The sequence below is a fragment of the Mauremys reevesii genome, linkage group 8, assembly GCF_016161935.1.
Source record: "Mauremys reevesii isolate NIE-2019 linkage group 8, ASM1616193v1, whole genome shotgun sequence".
Taxonomy (NCBI): domain Eukaryota; kingdom Metazoa; phylum Chordata; order Testudines; family Geoemydidae; genus Mauremys; species Mauremys reevesii.
This window is the reverse complement of record NC_052630.1, coordinates 92685367-92699530: the sequence shown is the minus strand read 5'-3', so window position 1 is coordinate 92699530 and position 14164 is coordinate 92685367. Positions and strand designations below refer to the sequence as shown.

General features: G+C 40.7%; 1 protein-coding gene across 10 annotated transcripts in view; it reads left to right on the top strand.

Annotated features, from left to right (window-relative positions):
• The window catches only part of PATJ (PATJ crumbs cell polarity complex component), a 207016-nt gene extending 194209 nt beyond the window's left edge, over window positions 1–12807 (top strand). For 6 of the 10 annotated variants that reach the window (XM_039485476.1, XM_039485484.1, XM_039485474.1 and 3 more), the window contains 4 exons: window positions 648–752; window positions 5206–5312; window positions 7053–7176; window positions 10359–12807. In XM_039485476.1, the coding sequence (XP_039341410.1) occupies window positions 648–752; window positions 5206–5312; window positions 7053–7176; window positions 10359–10505 (483 nt within the window). In that variant the 3' untranslated portion in view covers window positions 10506–12807. The other 4 variants (XM_039485483.1, XM_039485480.1, XM_039485482.1 and 1 more) reach the window with 3 other exon arrangements.
• Window positions 12808–14164: the final 1357 nt, after the last annotated feature.

The following is a 14164-nucleotide window of genomic DNA, read 5'->3' as shown; positions in this document are numbered from 1 at the left end:
GAGACCTTTTGCATGAAGCATATTCCAGTTACATTATATTCACTCATTAGCATATTTTTATAAAATCAGGTAGACTGTAATGTCACAACCTACTTGAAAGAAGAATATACATAATGTGCACAGGAAAGCCATGGCTCTGATCCTACAATGAGATCCACTAGCATAGACCTGTGCTTAACAGAACTCTGCAAGGGTGCTAGGGCCCGGTATATCAGTAGCATACGTTTTTTAGTAGACTCCAAAGCTTATATATTTACTCATTTATAAATTAATATGGATAGCGTCTGCTTTCATTACAGTTAAAACACACACCTGCACCCCTCTCCTTATCCGTGTATGTGGACATGCATGTGGCCTTTCCACATGGAATGAAAATGGTTGGTTGCTAATGTCATTCTCCTTACTTGCAAATGTAATCAATAGACTATGCCCTCTCTTTGTTTATCTGGGCTGTTATTTTTAAGAAATGTGCATTATCCTTACTCTGAAGAATGCTGAATGATCAGTGGAAATACAGAATCCTCACAAAAGGCGTACTGTATATGAGAAGCATGAGTCTGCAGTGCCAAGTTCATAAGGAATTTTAAGCATCCTTAAATTTAATTTTCCTTAATGCTAGTAATTTTCCATTACTGTTGTACTTTTAGGTTGGAGATCGGATTGTCAGTATTAATGGGCAACCTTTGGATGGGCTGTCTCACGCTGATGCTGTTAATCTACTAAAGAATGCTTATGGGAGCATTATCCTGCAGGTATGGTGATAAATTGAACATGCAGCTGCGTGAGGGTAGATAAGTGGTGTTCAAAAAAGACTAAGCATCACTGGCACAAGACATCACAGCGCAGTGGGGTGCTTCTTGATGTGAATTATACAGGAAGAAAGCAATAAATTATTATTTTCATTCAAAAATTCTTTATTGCCACCCATACAGACTGTGAGTATGATTATAAAAAAGCATAACGGGGAACAAAATGACTTGTTGCTACACATGATAAAGCAACAAAGCTTTTAGCTTCCAACGCTTTTTTTTAAAAGTAAGGTAGTTACAAACATGGAATGGCTCCTTTCCTTGTGCTGCTAGACTGGGACTGAGCTGTCCAAAGTATTAATTTCTTTGTTCGTGGAAGTGAAAAAAAAACAACCTAAAACTCTAGTTATGTTTGGTATAAATTATTACATCTCAATTCAATATATTAGTGTGTAGGACTGATTATCAACCAAACTACAGTACTTAAGTACACCGCTGATAAATGTGGCAATTAAGAGTAACCTTGGGAGGAAAAAAATACTATTGAAGAATGTGTAGTTTTTATTTTTGATTACAGCAGCCCTCTTCTGTTTCTCCAGTATACACAACTTGAACCTGCTAAGAGACAAATACCGGATACAAAAATCTACAAAGAAAATTTCAAAAAGAAAGAGCTTGTGATAAATAGTGCAGCGACATCCAATTAATCTGTTGGCTCAGATCCTCAGATAGTATAAATCAGAGTAACTCCATTGAACTCAATGGATCTAAAGCAATTTACTCCAGTTGTGGTAGATATAAGGCTAAATACTCAACCTTGAAACTGAAAGGAAAGTGTAATTGTTTGCTTAAGTGTTTGTAAACGGGTGGAAAGATGCTGCCATTTAGCAGTTTAACTGTTCCCCACTATTATACTCACTACTGGTCGTGTGTTTTTTTTTTTGTTTTTTTTTTACTGGGATAAAAAAAACCAAACCATCCCAGATTAATCTTTACACAAAGAAATGGGAAAACTACACGCCAAGGAGGCGGTTCAAAATAGTGCTGATGCGTTAAATTACTATACAAATTAGAAACCAAAAGTTTTTTTAAAAAAAACCTCTAAAATATATTATTAATATTTTGGCAAAGCAAATCTTAATCGATATTTCACTTCTTATTTTGTTCCACAAAGTTAACATAAACATCAAAACACTAGGAAGAAACTGAATAATCCTGAACGCAGTTTTAGACTAGCTTCTTCTCTTTTATATTTGTTCTTGGTAGCTGCTGAGCCAGTTTTGCAGCTGAAATGAGTTGGAGCTTCGTGGATTTACACCAGCTGCGGATCTTGCCTGTTAAATGGTTGTTTATCACATTGTTGCGGCCAGTCAGCACTGTTATTTTGATATCCACTCAGTTCACAAGGTAGAATATGAAGAAGAATGATTTAAGACCAAATGTTACTGATGTTAGATGGAGTGCAAAAAATATTAACTCGTTATGTATTTTTAAAGATTAATATTTCTAATGAATCATATTGTCAAACATTCATGTTTAAAAAGAAAAAACGGTCCTTGTATATAGAAGCTGAGGGTTTTTTCTCTCACATTCACAATTGCTAGATAGCTTAGAATTTGCTTAATTTCTCTTACACATTTTGTGTTTTTATTCTCAATACAATGCAGTCCTTTTCCACAATTAACAAAATTGCGTTTGGGAAGCTAAGAAGTTATTTTTTATAATACAATTAGACAGGTAAACAAAGTATTCAGGTATATTAGTGGTGGCTGTAAGTATGATGAACAGGAAATGATTATATGAATGCTATGTATTGGTACTTTTCATTACTTTTTTATTAAAACAATATAAGTGGAATAGTTCTATCAGTCTGATAATCATGACTGACATGTCATTAAGTAATTGTATTTATTATCAAGTTAGACCACCTCATGGCAAACTGCACTGAAAGGTCAGATAATTGTGTTCGCTGGGGTGGAAAGGCTTATTATCGGGATGCCCTGGGAAGGGTGTTAAAGGAGTTTGCAAATGGAAGATTAGGTTCTCTGGGGAACAATCATCCCTTCCGGCTGTTTTGATGCTTCAGTTTAAATTAATCTGCTTTCTGCAGGTGTAGTAGTGAGATAAGAAGCTTTTTACAAGGTTGTTGAACTCTGATACATTCTTACTGCCACAGATTTGTGAATATAGATTTATTTTGGCATTGGGCTTTATTTAACAAGGAAATACGACAACTTTCCCCCCTACTGGAATATCGGAATAAATTTGTTTACAGCAACTTCTGTCTTCTGAACTATGTGCAATTCTGCTGTTGTCCTGATTACCCCAAAGGGGGTGCCTTATGAGCCTGAAACCTAGAACATGAAACTCGCATTAAAACTGTGGCATTCTGGTTTTTGCTTGATGATTTTACTAATCAGTCCTACACACTAATATATTGAATTGAGATGTAATAATTTATACCAAACACAACTAGAGTTTTAGGTTGATGGGTTAGGACAGAGGTCCTCAACCTTTTTTTTTTTTTCCTTTTTTCCTGAGCCCCCTCACACCATCACCACCGTACTATTAACAACTCCAGGGTCCAGTGGGTGGGGAGCTTCGCGGCTCTGGGCTCTGGGCTTCAGCTGCCAGACAAGGAGGGCTTGGGATTTTAGCCCTGCAGGGTTCCAGGCTTTGGCCACTGGGGGGAGGGTCAGCTCAGAAAGTCTGAAAACCTCTCCGAGTGCAGGCAGGGGGTAGCTAGGAGCTGTGTGCAGGCAGTTGGGAGGGGCTCAGGGTGCAGGCAAGGGATAGCTAGGGGCTGTGTTCTGGGAGGGGAACCGCCCCAAGCACGGCAGGCAGGCTGCCTTCGGCGGCTTGCCTGTGGGAGGTCCCCGGTCCCGCGGATTCGGCGGATGCCTGTGGGAGGTCCGCCGAAGCCGTGGGACCAGCGGACCCTCTGCAGGCATGCTGCCGAAGGCAACCTGCCTGCTGCCCTCATGGTGACTGGCAGAGCGCCCCCTGTAGCTTGCCGCCCCAGGCACGTGCTTGGCGTGCTGGTGCCTGGAGCTGCCCCTGCTCCCTGAGGGCTCTGCCACCCCTGGAGCCAGCTCCACCTGCCGAGGTGGCTCTTATCGGCTGCACAAGGAGTGAAAGGGGGCTGGATGATGAGGAGCAGCTGCAGCCCCCGGGCACCAGCAGCAGCAAGAGATGGGGGAACACCACAGCTGCCTGACTCCAGCTACCTGCCTCTGACCTGGCCAGGGGGCTGAGAAGCAAGTTTGCTGTCTCCTGGAGTCATCTGAATCATGGTTGTAGAGTGTTCACCCATGGGAAGTGAAAAGCGAAAGCTGTTCACTAATGCGTAGCCTTTACTAGCTAATGTAGAGAGGCATTTCTGAGCGCCACATTTTTACATGGCTCCTTTACATGGCCCACAGAGAGTAAAATATGTTGCAGGAATACAGACAGTGCCTAGAAGAGAAGGGAAATACTTTATTGGAGACAAGGCATATAAATAGAGAACTCAAAAGAATGGATTGAGTTGAAGCCCTCTATACTTCTATTTGTTTCACTGAGAAAGTAAATCATCCTTGAACTTAGCTTCACCCTACATTTCACCTTTCATGTTATTGGTTTCATCTAAAGTATTAAATCCCTATTTGTTCTCTACTCTACTACTATATGTGAATGGCCCACATAGAGATAGTAGTTGAATTTGAGTTTGTGGGCAAGATTACCTAGATATAAGGTGCAGAGGGAGAAGGAGATGTTAGAATTTGTGGGGGCAGAAGGATTAAAATTAGGGCCAGATTTGCTCCCTCCAATGAGAAATAAAAAACCCAGAGATATGTGGGAGAATGAGAAGAAAAACTGAGATCTCCATTTAGTAGCTTCCAACAGATTGGCACTTTGGAAGGTTAGGGTTATTTTGCTCTACAGGATAAGTAGGAGTTTCAGCCTCATGGATGCTTGTATGTCTGGGATTCACCAAAGATCAGGGCCTTTGGTTAGATAGCCTTTGCTTCGTACCAGCTCTGATGCCCCATTTGTGTCCCTTAGGCCTTCCTAGCAGCTCTGGGGCACCATTGTGTTTCCCTGATGTGGTCCCTTCATCTGCTGTTGACTTTGGAACCCGGCCTCTCTCCATCCACAATGCAGGAACATGTACAAAACTTAATGTAGTATGAAGCCCCAGAGTAATCTGGCCTTAAATTAGAATAAAAGTGTTGTGCTGTATTCTGGCAGAAAATTTGGTGGTCCTCTTACATTTTCTTCATGAATCTGTGATTTGAATGTAATTTGAGTTCAAATTATAGAGGACTTAAAAGATTTTAAAAATATTTTATGTCAAGTTTTGATTGTAAAAAGTAGCTATTTTTCTTAACATACTCAGTATTTGTTGTGTAATAAGTAAAGATGTTGTTTAGCAGTCGGACCCATTACTGACATTTTCTCGCATCCTGACTTTCAGGTTGTAGCCGACACCAATATCAGTGCCATAGCTAGCCAATTAGAGAGCATGTCTGCTGGATGTAATCTTAACTCCCCTACTCTTGATTGTCATTCTGAAGATCCAGAGTAAGTATGCACTCTTTGATGTTGGAGTACTCTACTTCAGAGTACTGCCTAAAGGATACTCAAACATTTCCCTTCCCTCTCACAGGCATGGACAGTGTATTTGCTCTCTTCTCTTGTCATTTCTTTTTCAACTAATTTTTCAGCACCTTTTAAATGCTCACTATTGTCCTCTACTGGCAAGGAGTGGAACCATACCTGCCTTCATCTGGTAATTCAAGTGTGAATCTTCATGCTTTTGTTTTTGATAGATTTCCAAAAAGCACATCTCCGTAGATTTTCCAGTTGATGTGTTGTCATGATGGTTCTGCTCCTGTTTCACAGCTTCCTCTTTGAAATGAGTTATGACAACTTCAATTCAAAATAATTCATCATCTCGGGGATTAAACAAGAAGAGGTTTTCCAAAAAGGGGGGGAGGGGGATTAATATAAATGTTCCAAAAGTGCATGTATTTTGCTGAGCTTGAAGATATTCATTTATATTAAAGGGATTCTGTCTTCCACTAGCTTTTTCATTGTATTGTTCCTTTTGTCAATAATAATAATGCTTAGCGCTGTGGAAAAACAAAAAAATCACAAATATTATCTCAAATTGTTGCATGAATGAGATCTGTCCATGCCTCTCTTGTGTTCTCTTTCCATGAATGTACATCCAGCCAATTTGAACTCTCACAGATATTTGAAAAAAGGTAGTTTTCATTTGAAGTTAAGAAGTTGTGGGAACTATTTTAAGCTTGCATGTGCTAATATTTGCATTGAGTGCTTGTGCATTTCTCCAGTCAAAGAGCACAAATCAGATTGATTTGACCAACTCAGATTATGGACTGAGAGTATTTGATATTTTGCTAAAGTTTTTTTTTTAAAGTCAGATACAGAAAAAAAATGGAATATTTTTCCAAACCGTGAATCAATCTAAGAAACTGGCTTCCTGCTCACAAATATTAAGCAAGCGGAAAAACTAAATCCGTCAAATAATTTTTTCATTGTAAACTCTTTATTCAGCTCCACTGTTTACAGAGTGTGTTACGTCTGTAAATTACCTTGTGCTCATGAACTAGTAATGCTTCAAAACACTGGTGAGATAGAGACGAATACCCCATTTTTCATATGGGGAAACTGAGATATGAATGATTATGGGCCCAGTACTGCATGTTACTCCAGGTTGGTGGACTTCTGAACCTGCACAGAGAAACTTTCAAAACTGGGGCCTATGTGACGTTTGGTCCATGCTATAAAGCTGCGATTGAGCTGAAATTAGCACTCAGGAGTTCCTGACTTCCAGTTTTATGTTCTGTCCACTAAACAACATTGCCTCTGAAGTCAGGTGATGATGTTGTGTTGCTATGAAATTATGTTGCAAATTCACTTCTCCTAAACTGGGGCAGAAGATGGACTGTCAGGGAGCAAATCTTATTTAAAAACACATAGCAATTGTGTGGGCCTTACTCTTGAATCACAGTCTGCTATTGGGGAATAATGTGCTCTTTTTGAGTCCTATTAAAGGAAGTCTATACAAAGTGAAGTCAATGGGACTCTGCTTGGGTTCACGGGTCCATGCTAGTGCATTCCAGCGTGGGATCAGAGCCATGGTTTGTGAAATTATGAAAAATATCTTAAAAGGAAAATGGGTGTATCTAGTTGAATCGATTTGAAAGTCTGAATCTATTTGAAAGTGTTCCTTCTACAGAAAGACCCTCACAGGATATATATTGTTCTTCTAAGTGGTATTCATTGTTTTTTCAGGGCTCCTCAGCCTAAGATTATTGCTTTGGAGAAAGGTGCTGATGGCCTGGGTTTTAGTATTGTAGGGGGATATGGAAGTCCCCATGGAGATCTGCCCATTTATGTCAAGACTATATTTGCCAAGGTATCTTTTTTTCCTTTTTGCATGTATCTTTTAAAACCCCTAAAATTAGGAACAGATAACAAGTCTAATGCAAAAGAATTGTGTCCAAAACTCATTGTCTGGGTATGTGTGATTTGATCATCACTGCTGGGACCCAAAGCTCACTATCAGCTAGCAAGGATGAGGGAAAAGCTGCTATTTTATTATACTGACATGTGGAAAGAGAGACCTTATCTGAGCAAATACATGTTACTCTGTGTATTTGGGAAATGTCTTTAAAATAATCTGTATAAGGCTTTATTTATCTGTAGGTCTCAAAGTGCTGTGCACCATAGGCACCAACTTTTCCTGGCACCGGTGGGTGCTTGCACCCCCTCATCCCCGGCCCCGCCCCAACTCCACCCCTTCCCTGCCCCGTCCCGCCCCTGCCCCACCCCCATTCCAACCCCTTCCTCAAAGTCCCTGCCACAACTCCACCCCCTCCTTGCCCCTATTGGACTCCTTCCCCAAATCCCCGCCCCCGCCTCCTCCCCTGAGCACGCCACGTTCCTGCTCCTCCCCCCTCCCTCCCACAGCTTGTTACTGCAAAACAGCTGTTCATGGCGGCAAGCGCTGGGAGGAGAAGCAGGGGAAGAGGCGGAGGTGAGCTGGGGCGGGGTGTAGGGTGGGGAGCTGCCAGTTGGTGCAGAGCACCCACCAATTTTTCTCTGTGGGTGCGTCGGAGTCGGCGCCTATGCTGTGCACAAGTGTATAAGTAGCGTTTTACATTTGGGAAACAGTTGCAGGGAGGTAAATGTCTTGCTAAGGTCACAAAGTTAGTTGCAAAGCCAGAAGTAAAACTTAGGTCTCTGTGGTCAGACGCTCCTTCACGTCCACGTTGCGGCCAACGTGGATGAGAAAAGACTCTGTGAAAGGAGAAGATGCTATCAGCCTGATTCTCCATTGCCCTGTGTGTTGTGAGGTCACTTACACTAGTGAAATCTAGGTATAAAATGCTACCATATCACAACAGTAGTGTTTCACACTTTGCACTGGTGTAGATGACTTCACAAGGGGCAGGGCGATGGGGAATCAGGCCTTACGGCTTTCTTAATTTTTAACTTACCTGTTTCCAACTTGGGAAGTGCTCAGCACCACCACAGCCTCCCCTGTCTCTCCTTTTTTAACTTTCAAAGTTGTAGTTTCAAAAGCTTTGAAAGGGGCGGTGGGGGTTTTACCTGCTGTGCTCAGCTCTCGTTCAAGAGGAGGATTCCTGCCTGCAGCCTGACAATCTTGCTTTCTTGCAGCTAAGGTCCTGTGTTAACGTGGACCAAGCCACAGAATTTGCATCGGGCATCAAACTTCCCTAAAGATATGGCATGCATGAATCCAAGATCTTGGTTTGGCCCGTTGTAAAAATAGGGACTAGTCATGAAGTGCAGATCCGCACCCTAATTTCCCCATCACTCACTGATGTCAAGATCTGGAATTCTGGCTCAGCTGAATTCTAGCCCTGTTGAATTAGGAGCACTTAACAGAAAGATGTGTTAGCATAAAGTCACTTTTACAGTACAGTCTCAGTGAAATAGACCAAACAGAGAAAATGGTAGGGGACCGATGTAAGGCTGCATAAATATCTGGAGGGTTCCACAAACATCTCAGGCCAGCGGTTTTGTAGAGTGTTCAGGGCACTTAGAATTGATTTTTCTCTTCAGTGAATCCACAAACTTCAATAGAAGAAAAGACTGTGGGACTAGTACTTACGTTTCAGAATGCCTGTTTGTCTTTACCTTCAAATAACCTCTTGCGTAGACTCTCTAGGCATGTTTCTAATCACTGGTTTGCTTTATACTGACTCCAAGGCCCATCAGATGCAGCCCAGATGGAGAGCAGACTGCCTTTATAAGCTTTGGGCACAAGGCCAGGAGTTTAGTGTCATTTTCCTGACCTAAAGCCATCAATGCATTCACGAACCTTGATGTGACATCACTACTGCACAATAACACAAATGATTATTAATAATAATAATGCCTCCTGCCTTTTATGTCATTGGGAACCTTATGCCTTCAGCAATACATTTAGTAGTTTTAGTGGAACATCCCCACTGTTTTGCTCTGTTTTATGTAACTTTACCTACATTTTTTTTTTTTTGAGGGAAAATAAAGTCCACCCTTGGCACTGAGCAAAAAATAAATAAATAAAACTAAAAGCTTCCAGGTTTCTATAAATACTTTTCTCTTTGATCTTCTGTACCAGTTCAGATGCTTGGGTTAGGATTCTTCCCAATAAGCAGATGAACACAGAACGGTAAAGGCCTGGCTTTCATTTGCATGGTGGTCCTGCTAGACTACTATTGGCAGTGTAAAGGGGCTTTAAAGTGAGTGTGTCTAACGGGGCCATTGTGTAAATGAGAATTGGGATCTGTAACTTTGAGGGTGTCGTTTCCCACTCATATGAGAGTCAAGCCACCTCTCAGCTTTCAGCTGTTTCTCTCTCCAGCAGGCAAAGAACACTCACCCTAGAAGGCTGCTGCTGGAGGAGAGCAGGCCTCTGAGGCAAAACAGAAGCCCTGTGGTGCCCACCCTGTGCAGCTGCCCTAACAGCACACATAAGGCCCTCGGTTCCTCATCCAGTGCCCCACCTCCTTGTCCCAGAAAAGAAACCTGGGCCAGGAGGGACCATCCTCCAGATCAGCCATGCATTGCTAAACCCTTCCACCTAAGGGATGGCTCAGACTCAGAAGTGCTGAGTGGGAAGGGTCTCCCTGCAGAGAGCCATGACAAGATAGAAAGTCCTAGAAAAGTCCCACTGTCCTTCAAAGGACTCTGCCCCATTAAGGGAGAAGGGGTTCAGGAGCTCCCAGCCAGATTCCTCCACTGAGGATTGCAATGGCTCTAGCCATCAGACTAAGGAAGAAAGGAAGTACAGCCCTCCTTCTGCTTCAAAGACTTGACCCCTTCCTTAAGGAGGAACAGATGTCCCAGAAAAGGACACAAACAGGACAGCAAATCCCCCATGTCCACCCATCCACATGCATCAAGCCGCTATCAAATACCATCAGCATTTGCCAGCACGATACTGAGTCATGGCTGCAGGAAAGAGTTGAGGTTTAAAATTGGTAACAAAGAGAATTAATGTTGTTGAGCAGTGTCATGCTGTATTTTTTTTAAAGTAATTTAGAAGTTAGTCACATCAAATTGTTTGGTCATTTTTGTTGTTTGCAGGGAGCAGCTGCGGATGATGGCAGATTGAAGCGCGGCGATCAGATTTTAGCAGTTAATGGAGAAGCTTTGGAAGGTGTTACTCATGAGCAAGCTGTAGCTATTCTGAAATGCCAGAAAGGATCTGTAACATTAACAGTGTTATCATGAATCTCATTGCACATGTGGAGATGAATGCAATTATTTTAAAACATCGTAGAGCTGCTATAATAATGTACAGTCCTGAGTGAGATGAAAAACAAATTCCAGATAAGATTAGTATATTCTAATCCTATTGCCTGTATGGCTAGCGTACATCTATGGTTTCATTTAGTCTTATAAATGAAGCTTATTGGTCAGTGATTTTTCTACTTTAATATCTTGTGGCTTCTGTTTCCTCTCAACAAGGTTAACTTAGAAAACTTTAATGAACTGTATGTGTTTTACTTTAGTTAAACATCAGTTTATCCCTACCAATGAGAAATCCCTGTTACAGTTGCTGAAACTGGAATTAACGCGCACACACAAGAGAGAATTTAGATCATCATCTGATCTCATCTGATGAGGAGAAATAAATGCTAAGTGACTTGTCATCTCACTCATTATTTACTTATGCTAACTGTCCTTTCAAGTATGCCAAAAAACATTAATAATGTAATTAAATTACCACTGTTCCAAATGACGAAATATCCGATTCTCCTCTGGGAAAGTGTTTGTGCTCTGCACAGGAAGTTTGACAGTCAATGCTAACTTTTCATATTTATCTCTCTGGATAGGTCCAGGCCAGTTAGTGATTATTATTGTGATGGGTCAATTTGCAGCCTTTAACATTTAAAAAAAAAAAAAACTGGGGAGGGGCCTGTTTTTTCAGGTCTTTCAAAATCTCCCTGACAGTCTTTTAAGATCTTGATGCGGCATGAGCAACATGTCTTATTCAGTTCTAATTAATTTTTTACAGAAAAAGAAATGTTCTGAAATGACCAAGATGCTCAGTACATGCATTTGTAATTGTGCTGAATTGCAGTACTAGTGTCCACAGTTAGACTTCTAAGAAGGCCAGAGTTTGCCTCCAGAATGTGGTACTGTAATTCAGCTAATGTGAAAGCTAGTAAGTTGTGATTCCCACTGGCGCTGAGGGCTAAATGAAGGCAGATTGAACCATTTTGCAAGTTTCCAAAAGTCTGCATGGTGTCAGCTGGTGTGGGAAAGGGACCTTTACTTATCAGAAACTACCACTCATCCAGTATCCTGTGCTTCAGATTGCCAGAACCTAGTTTTGTGCAATGCCACTAAGAGATTTAGCAAGTGAACTTGTAAAGCAAATAAGTGGTAATGCAAGTCTGTGCAGTTTAATCTTTCTAACTTTGTGGAGACTGGTGGCATGCAGAAAGCACCTCAGTATGATGTAGGGCTAAGAGGGCTCATTTTTGATGATGATGATGATACAGCAAGGAAAAGTGAATACAAAAAAGGACAAGTATTGAAATCGGCAGCTGATTTAATTATCAGTTGTGTGTGAGACCTTCCTATCGGTAAATGAAACCAGGCTTTCTTTCAAAATCCTATAATTACTGTTCTTCAGTATGTTTTAGCTAAAATGTGATATTATTCTGACTGTATAAAGAAAAGTATATTGAAGTGAGGTTAAAAGGGATAAAGTAGTAAGCATACTACTTACTAGAGTAGTAAGTAGTAAGAAGTGATGCCCTCTCATTAAGAATGTTGTTTTCCTTATCTCATTTAAAAATTATCTCTAAATATAACAAATCACAAAGTGCATTAACTTGTTGGAATATTTTATGGGTATTCCATAAATAGTGCCTGAAAGAGACTTATGTTTTAAAATGGATTTCATTTCCATTGTGCTGGTTGATTTATTAATCTGAAGTGTTAGTGGAATCTTGTTTATAGATGCACATCAAACGTCCAGAGGTACCGAATTGAAGAACTTTTAACTACCCACCTTTGGTTTCCAGAACATCCAAGTATGCAAAAGCTAAATGCACCTAGATAAACCTTTTAGATGCACCTTGATAAAACAGTGTTGCAAGGTTATGACCAAAATCTAATGACTATTCTGATCAAATAACCATTACATGCATAATATTGCAACATTATTCTATTAAATTTTACATGGCCATTTGTCATCTCTTATGCACATATGGTTGATATAAAAATATAGAATTTATGGACTGAGATTTTGCACTTCTCATTGTTCAGATTTGAGATAATATTACTGCTTCTTGTAACTTGCACTTTTTCTGTGTGCTGAGTATGTTACTGCCAAAAATTGCATTGCAACTACTTGACAAACCAGTGAACATGTGGGGAAGGCAAGTACAGTATTTAAAGGACCAATTCTAGAATTAAATTTCAATTATGCTTGTCTGGGTCGAAGTGTTCTGGTTTGTTAAAATTGTTATCTATGTCTGTGCAGGGGGAAAAAAATGAAACTTACTGATAGTATGTTTATGTATATCAGTAAAATAAGATGTTTTATTTCCAAAGATTCTAAATAAAGTTCAGTTACTAAGAAGTTGTGCATATTTTTTTTTTTGTGCTTTTAAAGAATTTTGCTTCAAGTCCATATTACAGAAAGTTTTATCCCAGGGTGTAATGTTTTGCTATTGACAGTAATGAGCCTCACTTACTTTCCAGTAGGGGTATGAATGTCTATAGCTATGGGACTGATCAGAGAATGTTTTGACAGGCAGCTGAGTCCATTCCTCCCAGCCAATCAGATTGCTTTTGGAGTGAAATGTTGGGAGCAAGCGATCTTGGGTACATCCATACTCCTTTAAAACACTAATTCCTCTGATGCAAACTATTCTAGGGTGTTAATTAACCAATTAGTTTTAAGCAGGGAAGCACCAACAAAGCAATCAGGTTGGGAATACTGGGATCCAGAGTAGTGAGTTGGGAGGGAGGGAAGTGTGAATGGAAAATCAGGGTGGCCATTGCGGCAGGATATGTCAGGGGTCAAAGAAGAGCAAAGGGCTCAGCAGAAGAGCAAGTGTGGCTGTAGGAAGTCTGGTTGCAGGAATTTTGCAAAAGCTCTTGGTAGTACTGCTCCGCACAGCCCCAAACCAATCCGAGGTCTTCTCCAAAAGACCCCTGGCTATGGATTGAAGATCCTCATTTGTCATGGGTTTTATTTTCATAAAGGTCATGATTTATTCACAGTTCCCTCTATAGCTTCCCCAGGCAGCCAGAGGAGTTGTAGGAGGAAAGGTAAATAATCTGTGATCTGTGTGGCTCGATCAGTGGCAGTCAGTAATTCTATTTATACTTTCTAGACTATCACCACAAAGAAAAGGGCAAGAGACTGGCTCTGTATTCTAGGATTCTCCCTTATATTTCCACTTCCTCCAATCCAGGGCAGCTTTAGCTGTTTGCTTGCCAGGCCCTGAAGGAGCAAAAGATCTTGGGCTCTATCCCCTTTGTAGTTGTCAATGCCTCTGTGACCCTACAGCTCAGTATAAAATGATGTTCTTGCAACCACACACTCGTGACACTAGTTTAAAGTCTACTTCCAGACACTAGGTTAACTGGGAATAATAAAAGGATTGTGTCAGATTATACCTCTACTTGAGGAAGAGCTGTAATGCCACTAAATACCTCGTAATTAATCAAATGGTGATTACCACCATGGAAGTGTCACATATAGAGCCTATTGAGGTAATATGATTATGCTGAGATGGAGCAGTTGTTATACCTTCGCCTGAAAGGACTGGAATGAATTAATTTAACATTACACATGTGTAAAACTGAGCATTGGTGCATAATTCCATTATCATCTTTCTCCACAGTTTCACACTTTGTATCCATAA